This window comes from Pelophylax lessonae (genome assembly GCF_965119305.1).
Source record: "Pelophylax lessonae genome assembly, chromosome: 2".
NCBI lineage: Eukaryota > Metazoa > Chordata > Amphibia > Anura > Ranidae > Pelophylax > Pelophylax lessonae.
This window is the reverse complement of record NC_138769.1, coordinates 250257341-250272178: the sequence shown is the minus strand read 5'-3', so window position 1 is coordinate 250272178 and position 14838 is coordinate 250257341. Positions and strand designations below refer to the sequence as shown.

At 40.9% G+C, this 14838-nt stretch overlaps 1 protein-coding gene across 2 annotated transcripts in view; it reads right to left on the bottom strand.

The window, feature by feature from the left end:
- Nucleotides 1-3152: 3152 nt before the first annotated feature.
- Nucleotides 3153-14838, bottom strand: part of IRF6 (interferon regulatory factor 6) — a 36982-nt gene continuing 25296 nt past the window's right edge. For both annotated transcript variants that reach the window (XM_082245834.1, XM_082245835.1), the window contains exons 6-8: nucleotides 11146-11538; nucleotides 8403-8521; nucleotides 3153-3500 (exon numbers count right to left, since the gene is read on the bottom strand). In XM_082245834.1, the coding sequence (XP_082101960.1) occupies nucleotides 3225-3500; nucleotides 8403-8521; nucleotides 11146-11538 (788 nt within the window). In that variant the 3' untranslated portion in view covers nucleotides 3153-3224. The remainder of the gene's footprint in view (nucleotides 3501-8402; nucleotides 8522-11145; nucleotides 11539-14838) is intronic.

Sequence of the window (14838 nt, the reverse complement as noted above, 5' to 3'; positions counted from 1 at the left end):
GTTTGTGCCATAGGATCCCACTACAAAGAGCCTTCATTGGATGTCCCAGGACACAGTCCAAATATGACAACTTCATCAATATAAAATGCAGAGGCCTCATTCACATTGAAAAGCAGTCGGTCCCATTTTTACCACTGCCCAATTGCCTATCACCACCACCCAAAAGTGTTAAAATTAAAAAGGCAGAGAGCAAAATAGGTGGTTGAGCTGCAGATTTACTGCCTCCCAACCTTAACGTGACAGTGATCCAGAGAGGGTTGTACACATCTAGCAGCAACGATGCAGCCACCTGTCAAAACGCTAAAAAAGCGATCCACCATTAATAGGTTTTCAGGGTCACAGGCAAGGACTACCCCCCCAGTGTAAATGAGCCAAAAAAAAAAAAAGATAGATAGATAGATAGAGATACACACACACACACACACACACACTCAATATCTAAATCTATATATACACACACACAAATATATACACACATACATGAAGTGAAAGTGGATAGTAATGCGCTTCAATAGTAAACCAACAATATTAATGTGTAAAACAAAAATATTGCACAAAATTGGAGGACTTCAGAATCATGTGTAAACAAAATACAGTTCATCAATTAAAGTCCATAAACAAACATGTGCAAATAATATGTTCAGTGGTGAGTCCACATTTAAATGGTGACTGTGTTAAAATTCCAACGTAGTGAATGGCCTCTTACCATGTGTTAGACAAAACAGAGCCTCCAAATAAACTTGACAATGTGATAATAAAATAACGCCCAATGATAAAGATGGACTCTTACCATAGATGATGGAGGTAAAAACTTCAAGCAAAGTAGGTAGATGATCCCGTGTTAGCAGGACTGAAGAGGTGGAGCACTCTCCTTGAAGATCCTCCAGATCACATCCACCCACAGCATCCAGAAAAAAACTTGGTGCATACAATATATATATATATACACACACACACACACATACATACACATACATACACATACATACACGACCTCCCAGGACGTTTGAGAAGCATCGTTTGATGTGACCTGAACCCCAATGCAATTAATTTGAAATGCGTATTAATCCTAAAAGGTGCAATAACTCCTTTTGCACCATGGTTGCAAATGGGACCCCCCCTAACCCAAACTGTTGGTGGTTCTTCTCCCATAGCCACTGTCATGTTTACATTTTCAGTACTGACAGACAGCTGGAGAAAGTGTCTGCAAGAGCATGGCATTGAATCCGCAATCTTCTGTGGTTGCAATGCTTTGCAGGCTCTTTGGAAAAATAAAAATAATAAAAAAAAATTATCAATTTCCCTAGAAATAGATGTGCATTTATTAATTATTTTTTGTTAAGGAACAAGTTAGCGTTTACCGTGTGTAAAAGGCTTTTTTAAAATTCTGTGTGAACTTAACCCAATAGAGGTGCGCTCATTACAGGAAGTCCGACTCGGACGTCACATAACCAGGGCCACTGATAGAGTCCACACAGAGGCCCCCCTTACATTAGTTTCATATACTGAGAGGCAGGAGAGAGGGTGTGCTTACTCACCCCAGGATGGAGGCTCTGGCACAGGACGTCTGGAGCTTTTCTCCTCTGGGTTTAAATTTCCCGCCCACACATCCCCGGGGAGTGTGGGCGGGGCAGACCCAGGAGGAAAGGGGCTCTCTGCCCCCTCTCGTGTCCCTGCAGAGACAGGAGGGGGAACTGTCAGCGGCAGCTCGGAGGCTGAGCTGAGTGAAAGATACACAGCTCAGACCTGCAACCTGGTTGGCACCCTGTGTTAACCCTGTCCAGGCCGCAGCTTACCTCTCACTGTGTGGACTGATCATCAACTGGCCACGGAGAGGTCTGGGCCTGGTGGTTGGCATAGCTTCCAACTGTCCCCGATTTTGAGGGACTGTCCCTGATTTGGAACAAAGTTTCCTCATTTGTCCATTTTAGTCTGATCTATATAGTTGTATATAAAATGCACTTTTTATAGGTTTCAAATGTTTCAGTGCTAAATCTTTCATCCAATTTCCAAATTGCTGCATTTGTAAGTTTCAAAACCAAAAGCCAGTATAAGGGGGGGGGGGGGCAGGTAGATAGTGGTAGCAAGTTTAGGAAAAGAAAAAAAATACAGCCAGTATGAAAGCAGTTTAGACATTTACTCTTTACAAAAAAAAAAAAAAAACACAAAATGTACACATTTTAAAAAGGAGAGTAGAACAGCTGTATTGGAAGGAGAAGTAATATGCTATACAAACGCTTGCTTTGCATTCTTCTGCATATACTATAGTCAAACCAACAACAACCATGAACCTGGAGATGATGGTTTCTGACACATTAAAAGAAATAAATATGTATGGACTTTAAATCACAAAAAATCTGCAGAAGAATCATGCCATAGAAAATCCAGCTTTCTTGAGGCACTTGCTGGTTATATTTTTCTGAAAACAAGGAAGCCTTGCACTTTAAACTACATTGAACGTTAGGTGAAAAGCATAGCGGTTCAAATTATGTTTACATATATAGCCTTCCCAAATAGATCCACTGTCAAAGTTCCTTTCAAGGATCTCGCTTTCTTGCACTACTCTAGTAAGAATAGAATAACGTTCATTTACTACTGACTTTACTGGAAAACTGAAAAGCAGGAAACAAAGCAGCAAATATCATTCAAGGCACTATCATTTGGGGAACTTCTCTGTTAAGGATCTAAACAGCAAGCCTGCAAAAAATGTAAATATAATGTTGGATACCTCAAACCCATGGGTGCTCAACCTGTGGCCCTTCAGCTGCTGTGGAACTACAAGTCCTATCATGCCTCTGAGTCATGCTTGTAACGGTCAGCCTTGCAACGCCTTATGGGACTTGTAATTCTGCAACAGCTGGAGGGCCACTGGTTGAGCACCCATGCTCTATCTAACCCTTATACTCTCAATTAAGTTTTGAATGACATTTATCAATAAATGTAGGAGTTAGATGTTTTACATTTAAAAGTCCACAGTAGATATGTCAGTGAATGCTACTATAAAACATTGGGTAAGTACTCATTGACTCAAGCATGTACAAACAGTAGAATAAAGCCAACTGCATTAATGTACAGGGGGGGGGGGGTCTGCTTTTACGGATTTAACAGAATACTGAAAGTCATCCTTCAAGCAAGATACGCCTTAACAGTCCCAACTACCATGCTGAGTAAGGAGAGTTTCCAGTGGATAATATACAAAGTTCCCAAAGTTCCGATCCTTGTCATCACTGAGCTTGCAGTGCCTGAGCGATATGTAGGTTTGGTGGCTGCAGATTTGAAGGGTGCAGATTTGGCGGCTGCATGTTCTGTTGTGGTAACATTGGCCATGGGTCTGGACCCTGGTGATTCTGTAGAAGGCGGTAAAGCTGTTTGAGGTGGGCAACAATGTTATCCTTAATATCAGGAACAGAAATTTGTAAGCGAACACTTCCACTTTCAAAGGATCGAGTGACATCTCCAGAGAACATCTCAAGAATCATCCGAGCGACTACTGGAATGATCTGTGAATAACAGAAAATAAAAATTAATCTCAAAGCATGCTTGAAGTGTATTTACTATTGGGGAGCGTAAAGTGAAAAAAAAAAACCCTTATCAAAAGCACTTGTGGAGTGGAACATACACACAGTTAAAACACACTAATCTAAACTAAATTATGAACTATATAGCATTAGTCTTGCACAGCGGGACCAGAGCAAATGGAGCTAGATAATGGAGCACTACCATACAGGTCCATACATAGAGAAGAGGTGGCAAAGAGGTTACCATAGAGATCACATACAGTGGAAAAAGGGAGATTAAAAGGTTAATATGCAGGTCACAAAGGGGCAAGCTGGAGACCAGATGCATAGATAAGAAGGCGAGTTAAAGCAGAACATCACTTTCTAAAACCATGACCATTTTTAATCCTTATGCGGCTACCATTAGTTCATAGATGATTGGAGAGTATATCTACTGGCTTTTCATTTTTTTAACCATTGTTCAGTTACTTCCTGGTTCCCAGAGCTAGGCAAATGTTATAGCTCTAAGAACCAGGAAGGTGGGGGGTGGGGGGGGGGGGGAGAAGGGTTTTTTTTCTAAGCTAAGCACAACCTTCTGCCTGCATGCCTAAGCTAAGGTAAGATGGAAACCAGGAAGTAAATGCTACATGAATTATCTGCCATTACTCAAGATGGTCATGGCCAGAAAGGCCAGTGGGGTGTTTTTCACAGTGACTTCTTATAAGAGTCATTAAAGTGGAAGTAGAGGCAAGACAAAACTAAATTTACCACCTACATTCTAAACCCAATCTAACCTCGTAAGGAAAAGACTGCTATACCTACTAATTGTGAAGCCACTTCAGTCTGGTCTCACCTTGTGTGTGCGCGCGCGCAGGAAAAATGTGACAACGGCTGGGAAATGCCTGGGAAGGGACTTCACCCATAGACTTACTATGGGGCTTCTATTGTCGGCTGTCTCTCCTATACACTGAAGCCACTGCTGTCAACTCAGCCTGGGACCAGACCAGAGGAGCTTCAGAATAGGCAAGTATAGCAATCTTTTCTTTTCAGGGCTAGATAGATTAGGCTTAGAATGGGGGTAGGTTTTGCTTTTACTTCCAATTTAATTCCTCTTTCCACTCCTTTCTCCATTGTGAGAGGAAGAGGGCGGCTCACAGATGTAAACACTACATCTGTGAACACTTTAAATGGTCTCTATGACCAATCAGGGTGATCCCAAAATAAAGAGCCACTCAGAATTACTCTGTACAGAGTCTAAGAACAAAGCTGTCTGAGGATGTCTTGGTTCACAGGCATTAATAGGCTAATTGGCCACCCAGTGGTGTCATAAGTAAATGGTTAAATAAAATTCCAAAAAAGGTTTTAAAAGCCTTATATTTCATTGGTTTCATTTCAATATATAAACTCTAAGATAAGACATATAACATATGACCTTAATAAATAATTTGGGAAATAGAGTTGTAGCAGTGAAAGTTTACATATTTTTCAGCTGTCTTTTCAAAAGTGTGGGAAGTTGCTTCTTATATGGGAGGAGAGTGCTACCCTATGCACCCCTTTCAACTTGTCTCACACAGGAAGCTAAATAAAACTAATATAAAAAGTACCTGGCTCAGTAGTGCGAAACAATTGTATCCCACTACCTCAGACTCTGAACTGTTGTGTAAGTTACTTAAAAGGAGTTTATGGTAACTTTTGCAGAACCACTAAATGCCATTATTTTCAAATTTAAACAAAATCTTGGAAGGGAGATATATATATATATATATAATATCAAAAAAAGAAAGCAGCCATATGCAGCGCTTTGAAAAAGTATATATACCCCTTGACATTTTCTACATTTTGTCATGCTACAACTAAAAATTGCTAATGTATTTTATTAGGATTATGTGGTAGACCAACACAAAGTAGCACATAAATTATGAAGTGGAAGGAAAATGATAAATGGTATTCAAAATGTTTAACAAATATCTGAAAAGTGAGGCGTGCTTTTGTATTCCCTTTACTCTGATACCCCCAACTAAAATCTAGTGGAACCAATTGCCTTCAGGAGTCACAAAATTAGTAAATAGAGTAAACCTGTGTGTAATTTATTCTCAGTATAAATACAGCTGTTCGGTGAAGCCCTCAGAGGTTTGTTCAAAGGTCAAGGAACACCGACAGGTCAGGAATAAAGTCGTGAAGAAGTTTAAAGCAGGGTTAGATTCTACAAAAAAAAAAAAAAAAAAATGGCACAACTGCAAACCTACTGAGACATGGCCGTCCACCTAAACTAACAGGCCAGGAAAGGAGAGCATTAATCAGAGAAGCAGCCATGAGGCCCATGGTAACTCTGGAGGAGCTGCAGAGATCCACGGCTCAGGTGGGAGAATCTGTCCATAGGACAACTAATTTGTCATGCACTCCACAAATCTGGCCTTTATGGAAGAGTGGCAAGAAGAAAGCCATAAAAAGGGTCCCATGCAAAAAGCCATGTGGGGAAAGCAGAAAACATGTGGAAGAAAGTGTCCTCCGGTCAGATGAGACCAAAATTAAACTTTTTGGCCTAAAAGCAAAAAGCAATGTGTGGCCGAAAACTAACATTACACATCACCCGGAACACACCATCCCCATTGTGAAACATGGTGGTGGCAGCACCATATTGTGGGTATGCTTTTCTTCAGCAGGGACAGGGAAGCTGGTCAGAGTTGACAGGAAGATGAATGGAGCCAAATACAGGGCAATCCTAGAAGAAAACCTGTTAGAGTCTGCAAAAGGCTTGAGACTGGGGTGGTAAAGGTTCACCTTCCAGCAGGAAAACGACCCTATATTATATTATATTATATTATATATATATATATATATATATATATATATATATATATATATATATATATATATAGATATAGCCAGAGCTACAATGGAATGTTTTAGATCAAAAGCATATTCATGTGTTAGAATGGCCCAGTCAAAGTCCAGACCTAAATCCATTTGAGAATCTGTGGCAAGACTTGAAAATTGCTGTTCACAGACACTCTCCATCCAATCTGACAGAGCTTGAGCTATTTTGCAAAGAATGGGCAAAAACATTACGTTCTAGATGTGCAAAGCTGGTGGAGACATACCCAAAAAGACTTGCAGCTGTAATTGCAGAAAAAGGTAGTTCTACAACGTATTGGCTCAGGGGGGCTGAATACAAATGCACGCCACACTTTTCACATATTTGTAAAAAACAAAAAAAATATGTAAAACCATGTATCATTTTCCTTCCCCTTCACAATTATGTGCCAGTTTGTGTTGGTCTATCACATAAAATCCCAATAAAATACACGTTTTTGGTTGCAATATGACAAAATGTGGAAAGTTTCAAGGGGTATGAATACTTTTTCCAAGACACTGTATAAAATATAGGGGATGGTTTTGGAAACATCTGCCAGGAGGAATTTAAGGCAAAAATGTAAAATTACGCAAGCTACTACTTGGCACAATTAACATTTCTAAAAAAAATTTCACTGAGTTCAACTCCAGGATTTCTCTTTTCTTTTCCCAGTTTTGGAAAAATGGATAAGAGTAATACATTTTGTTTGGCTCTTATTGCTGCCTGTGCTTCTGCCACTGGAGACCAGACCAAATGTAAAGTAATGCACTTGGGGGCCAAAAACCAGAAAGCAAGCTACTCACTAGGGGGGGGGGGGGGGAACCTCTGGGTGAGTCTAAGATGGAAAAAGACTTGGGGGTACTGGTAGACAACAGGCTTGGCAGTGGCATGCAATGCCAAGCCGCTGCAAGTAAAGCCAACAGAATACTGGGATGTATAAAAAAGGGGATTCACTCCAGAAATAAAGAGATTATTCTCCCTCTCTACAAGACTCTGGTCCGGCCACATCTGGAGTATGCTGTCCAGTTCTGGGCACCGGTCCTCAGGAAGGATGTGCTGGAATTGTAAAGAGTCCAGAGAAGGGCAACAAAAATAATTAGGGGAATGGAGGACATCAGCTATTAGGAAAGGCTACAAGCACTGAACCTATTCTCTCTGGAGAAGAGACGATTGAGGGGGGATATGATATCAATGTACAAATACTGTACTGGCGACCCTGGCATAAGGAACAAACTATTCAGAGTAAGGGAATACAATAAGACGCATGGCCACTCACTAAAACTAGAGGAAAGGCGGTTTAACCTTAAAATGCGTAAGGTGTTCTTCACTGTAAGAGCGGTAAAGATGTGGAATTCCCTTCCACAAGCAGTCGTATCAGCAGGGAGCATTGATAGTTTCAAAAAACTGTTAGATGGTCACCTTAGAGACCACAACATACAGGGGTATACAATGTACGGTTAAAAGCAAACACACACACATCATAGGTTGAACTGGATGGACTGTTGTCTTTTTTCAACCTCACTAACTATGTAACTATGTAACCAGTTCGGCTGCAGAATAAGGAAAGTGGTTTTTGTTTGCAGGATTAGATGGATTAGGTTTAGAATGTGGCACAGAGCAGGTTTAGCGTTAGTTAGGTTTTAGTTTTACCTTGACATTAAAAAGAAAAAAAAAGGAGGTAGGAGGTGATGGTCGGTATTCAATGTTATCAGATATGGGATCAGAAATGTTGTCAGCCAGGTTTATGAACAAAGGATAATCTGGTTAAGAGTGATATAAAATTCTTTTTAAGAGTGATCTTTCGTTTACAGTAAAAATATGTAACTTTTTTAGAAGCAGCAAAGCTTGTTTCGTCTTTGCTGTTTTACCTGCAAATTGCTTCCGAGTGAAGCAGGCTGTGCCAGTAGAAGCTAGTCATTCATAAAATTTAGGATGAGGTTAAAACTGTTACATTTGTTTTGGTACCCATTTTCTATGGGTAATTGGTCTGAGAACTGCTGTACATATGTAACCTTTCTTGCTAGCTGTACAGCAGTATTTATCATACTCACTTGCACAATAATCAGCTTCCTCTCCTTTGGTTTACCGTCAGGCCACTCTTCTCCAAAACACAGGTAGATTTCAAAGGGAGGCTGCTTAGTTCCACCTCCTTTTTGATGAGAAATTAGTTCTAAAAGAGAGAGAGAAAAAAAGAGTGTAACTCAGACCATTAGCAGAATCCTGCTCCTTTCTACAAGTTCTTATTATGTTAAAGTGGTTCTAAAGGGGAAAAAAAATCACATGGTCCAAGCCAATGATTAACCGCCAGCACTCTGTGATCGGCTCTGAGCTTACCTGATCACAGCTCTGAATGTAAACACAGAACTGTGCTCAGTGCCAGAGGATCTCATTGTTTATTTCCTGCTAAGCAGGAATTTAAAAAAAACAACTAGATCCCCAGTAAAAGAAGTACACACAAACACTTGTTACACACACACTTAACATCTTGATCTAGATGTCAAACCACTTCCTGCCCGGTGTCATCTGTACAGCGACAGTGCATGTTAGCACTGATCACTGTAATAGTGTCACTGGTGATGTCAGCGGCAGTCTGTCAGATCCCCCCACCATTGGTTAGTGTCAGATCACCCACCCCACAATCGCAGTCCCGTTATAAAGTTGCTGATCACCACCGTTACTAGTTTAAAATAAAAATTCCAGTATAGACACACATCATAGTTTGTAGATGCTACAAGTTTTACACAAACCAATTAATATACACCTATTGGGATTTTTTTTTTAGCCAAAATTAAGAGATTCAATTTTTTTTTTTTTTTAAAGGTTTTAATGGGATATATTTTAAAGCAGAAAGAAATTTATATATACATATACACACACACACACTATATTAATATATATATATATATATATATATATATATATATATATATATATATATATATATATATATATATATATATATATATATATATATATATATATACATATATATATACACACACACACACACATACTTTTTTTGTTTGAAAAAAAATAAAAAAAAACTATAAAATTTAATGTGTGTTCAGCATTGCAATTGTCAAAGTAGCGCAGCGCTGAATAGCAAAAAAAAAAAAAAAAAAATGGCCTAGTTATGAAGGTGGTAAAACCCAGGGCTGAAGTGGTTATAAAGGGTGTATAAGGGAAAGGGGAAGTTTGTTAGCTCTTATTAGGGAATAAAAAGGATTTTTTTTTTTTTTTTGTAACTAAGGTTGCTATAACTGATGTGCAGATAAATTTTTAGTGATTTACTTCAAATTAGATGCAATAGGTCTATTACCACTGCTCAAAAAATAAAAAAAAATAACACTTTTTAATTCGAGTATAGCATCAAGTCAATTAAACTCCTGGGATAGTGATCTGGTCAGTTAAGTAGCAGAGGGGGTTGTTAATCAGTTTCAGCTGCTTTGGTGTTTGGAGCCAACATCCAAAACAGGAATGGTTTTAAAAAAGGTCAAGACCACTGACATTTTTTCCCTACTCATCTTTTCTGACTGTTTTTCACTAGTTTTGCCAGTGTCACTACTGGTAGCATGAAGCAATACCTGGACCCTATATATAGAGGTTGCACAGGCAGGATGGCACATCAATACGTACCATTGCCAGGTTTGCTATGTCTCCCAATACAGTCTCAAGAGCATGGAGGAGATTCCAGGAGGCAGTTACTCTAGAAGAGCTGGACAGGGCCGTAGAATATCCTTAATCCATCAGCCGGACCGGTATCTGCTCCTTTGTGCAAAGAGGAACAGGATAAGCACTGCCAGAGCCCTACAAAATTATCTCCAGCAGGCCACTGGTGTGATGGTCTCTGACCAAACAATCAGAAACAGGCTTCATAAGGGTAGCCTGAAGGCCCAACATTCTCTAGTGGGCCCTGTTCGCACTGCCTGGCACTGTGGAGCTCAATTGGCATTTGCCTTTGAAGACCAAAAGAAGCAGGTACTCTGCTGGCACCCTGTGCTTTTCACAGATGAGAGCGGGGTCATCCTGAGCACATGTGACAGATGTGAAAGAGTCTAGAGAAGCAGTGGGAACATTAGGCTGCCTGTAACGTCGTCATTCATCATGACCGGTTTGGTGGTGGGTCAGTGATGGTCTGGGGAGGCATATCCATTGAGGGACGTACAGCCCTCTACAGGCTAGACAGAAAATGGCATCCTGATTGCCATTAGGTATCAGGATGAAATCCTTGGAGCCATTGTCAGACTCTATGCTGGTGCATGACAATTGATGGCCTAACGCGGCGAGAGTATGTAGCCAGTTTCTGAAGGATGAAGAAATTGATACCACTGACTGGTCCCCCACACTTGCCTGACCTAAATCCAATAGAACACCTCTGGGACATTATGGGTCCCATTCTGGGACACCTCTGGTCCAGATCTGGGAGGAAATACCCCAGGACACCATCTCATTAGGAGCATGCCTCAACGCTGTCAGGCATGCATACAAGCACGTGGGAGCCATACAAACGGAGTTCCATTTTGAATTGCTGCAATAAAATTTCAGTAAAATTGACAAGCCTGCTGCATCTTTTTTAACTTTGAATTCTACCCTCTGTAGGTAGATGATTTTTATTTCCATCAAACGATGTGGCATAACACATTACCCAGTTATATCAGTATAGATATCCTGCATGATATTTTTCCCCATTGAGATCTGATGTGCTTTCAAAGTGTTTCTTTAATGCAAATTTACACTGCTCAAAAAATTTGAGTTACAGTATGCAAGGAAGGAAGGAAGAAAAAATAAACTCACCACTTAGGAAGGTCTCAAGACAGAAAAGTTTCACCTTCTTCTGGCGCTCAATCAGATTTGGAGTATTTGGTGAAGGGGCACATGGCCCTGACCAGTAAACCTTGCACTGGCAAAGTCGAACAGCATAGATGGCATGCCCACTAACTTCCAAGATAAGTCCTCTGTCCATGACATCTAGTAGGCGACTAGTATACAACTTCTGCCTCTCATTTACAATCTGCTCTGGGCCTGGAAATCTCACTTGCTCAAGACTGATGGGACCAAAAAGTTCTTCTTGGTTGGGCATTGGACCTAGGTCACCATAGAAAAGCCGGCAGCCTTGAGGGTTACTGACAGTCATTGTCTGAATCATTTCTTTACCCCTGTAGAGGAACTGGATCTCAAGATCTGTCACTGCAAGAAAAAAAAAAAAAAAAAAACAAAAGCACATACAGTCAGGTTCATAAATATTGGGACATCGACACAATTCTAATCTTTTTGGCTCTATACACCACCACAATGGATTTGAAATGAAACAAACAAGATGTACTTTAACTGCAAACTTTCAGCTTTAATTTGAGGGTATTTACATCCAAATCAGGTGAAAGGTGTTGGAATTACAACAGTTTGTATATGTGCCTCCCACCTTTTAAGGGACCAAAAGTAATGGGACAATTGGCTGCTCAGCTGTTCCATGGCCAGGTGTATTATCCCCTCATTATCCCATTTACAAGAAGCAGATAAAAAGGTCCAGAGTTCATTTCAAGTGTGCTATTTGCATTTGGAATATGTTGCTGTCAACTCTCAATATGAGATCCAAAGAGCTGTCACTATCAGTGAAGCAAGCCATCGTTAGGCTGAAAAAAAACAAAACAAACCCATCAGAGAGATGGCAAAAACATTAGGTGTGGCCAAATCAACTGTTTGGAACATCCTTAAAAAGAAAGAACGCACCAGTGAGCTCAGCAACACCAAAAGACCCGGAAGACCACAGAAAACTGTGGTGGATGACCGAATAATTCTTTCCCTGGTGAAGGAAACACCGTCCACAACAGTTGGCCAGATCAAGAACACTCTCCATGAGGTACGTGTATGTGTGTCAAAGTCAACAATCAAGAGAAAACTTCACCAGAGTGAATTCAGAGGGTTCACCACAAGATGTAAACCATTGGTGAGCCTCAAAAACAGGAAGGTCAGATTAGAGTTTGCCAAACAACATCTAAAAAAGCCTTCACAGTTCTGGAACAACATCCTATGGACAGATGAGACCAAGATCAACTTGTACCAGAGTGATGGAAAGAGAAGAGTATGGAGAAGGAAAGGAACTGCTCATGATCCAAAGCTTACCACCTCATCAGTGAAGCATGGTGGTGGTAGTGTCATGGTGTGGGCATATATGGCTGCCAATGGAACTGGTTCTCTTGTATTTATTGATAATGTGACTGCTGACAAAAAGCAGCAGGATGAATTCTGAAGTGTTTCGGGCAATATTATCTGCTCATATTCAGCCAAATGCTTCAGAACTCATTGGACGGCGCTTCACAGTGCAGATGGACAATGACCCGAAGCATACTGCGAAAGCAACCAAAGAGTTTATTAAGGGAAAGAAGTGGAATGTTATGCAATGGCCAAGTCAATCACCTGACCTGAATCCGATGGAGCATGCATTTCACTTGCTGAAGACAAAACTGAAGGGAAAATGCCCTAAGAACAAGCAGGAACTGAAGTTGCAGTAGAGGCCTGGCAGAGCATCACCAGGGATTAAACCCAGCATCTGGTGATGTCTATGCGTTCCAGACTTTAGGCTGTAATTGACTGCAAAGGATTTGCAACCAAGTATTAAAAAGTGAAAGTTTGATTTATGATTGTTAATCTGTCCCATTACTTTTGGTCCCTTAAAAAGTGGGAGGCACATATACAAACTGTTGTAATTCCTACACCGTTCACCTGATTTGGATGTAAATACCCTCAAATTAAAGCTGAAAGTCTGCAGTTAAAGCACATCTTGTTTGTTTCATTTCAAATGCATTGTGGTGGTGTATAGAGCCAAAAACATTAGAATTGTGTCAATGTCCCAATATTTATGGACCTGACTGTATATAAAATGTATATATAGCAACAAAGCAAAATAATTACATGCAAATGTATACAATAAAAGACATGTGCCCACAAGATCCCATCTAAAAGAATGGTGCTCCTTCTTTGTACAACATAGTTTTGGCCAATAGCAAAAAATCAGATACCATGTTTTCTTGTGGAAGATATATCACTTGGTACTGGTTGTATTGGAATAGTTTTAAAGCAGAACTATGACCTCCCATGGCTGCAGCAATTAACGAAGTGCATCTGTATTTTTCTCTTAGCTCCTTGCGAAGTCCTACAAATAGCTTTGTCCTGCCAGAGAGGTCCACCTAACGCAGCATCATGTAATGGCATGGCAGCAATGCATGGTTACCAGGGGCGGCAGGAGAGAAATGAATGGACCGGTTCCTAAATATGCAACCTGTCCTCTCTTGGTCAACCTCAACGGTCCCTGGGCCCGTGTGCACTCTCCCAGCCTCTTTCCCCCCCCCCCCCCCCCCCACAGTTCTGCTTTGGGGGATCTGACAGGATGGAGAGCAGGGAAGGAGCCTGTAAATGTGTAATTAAACAGCCCCTTTCTTGCCTCAATGAGTAGATTCTGGTTTTTGTTTTATTTATTTTTCTCATTCATAGCTGAGGCATAGTAAACTAGGCTTACTCCGCTTCAGTTTATGAATAAATAGGAACTCTGTACAGAGCTATTCCTGTTCATTATGTGCTATAAATGTTTGTAAAAATAAAAATAAATAAATATTGTAAAAATAAATATATAATGGAAAAAAAAAAGTAAAAAAAAATTACTGAAACCAGTAGCGGAACTACTGGGCTTGCAAAGGTTGCACTTGTGACCAGACCCTGGCGTTCCGCCACTGTGGGCTCACTGCAAGACCGTAATAGAGGGTCCTACGATAGAAGTAAAGGGCCCTGGGTTCAGTGGGATGGGCCCATCGTGGGTCCTTGAACCAGGCCCCGAAAAGGTTATAGTTAGACCTCTGAGGATCACTGCGGATTCACAAGTCTGCAGCTTATTAATTAGCACCTGGCTTCACCTGGTCATGCTCACTTATTTTTGGACTGACAGCTTCGCTTCTGTTGCTGAAACCCTGCCATTATAGGCTGCAGTGTCTGGGACACAAATGGAGGATTTGGCATAGTCAGGAAAGGTAACAGAAGTGGTTTACCCTAAAGCGGTAGTGTACTCCGCTTTTTACATTTTACCTATTAGATAAGACTATAATAAGGCTTACCTGTAGGTAAAATTAATATCTCCTAAACCTGCACAGTTTTGGAGACATTCACCCTGCATGCACCCGCTGACACCAGTGGCGCATGCGCTCTGAAGGTCCGGCCGGACCTTCAGAACTCCTTGCCGGAAAGTGAACCCCCGCGCATGCCATCGCGGCTCCGGACACTCACAGCACCAGAGCCACCGAACCCAGAAGAGACGCAGAGGGAACATGTCAGCTCCCTCAGCGGTGTCCGGGCGACAGTGTGGGGGCTTTGTTCCAAGATAAGTATTTCATAATGTGCTAGTATGCGATGCATACTAGCACATTATGCCATTGTCTTGCAGGGTTTTTTTTTATACACACAGGGGATACAACCGCATTAAGATACAGTGGGTACAGAAAG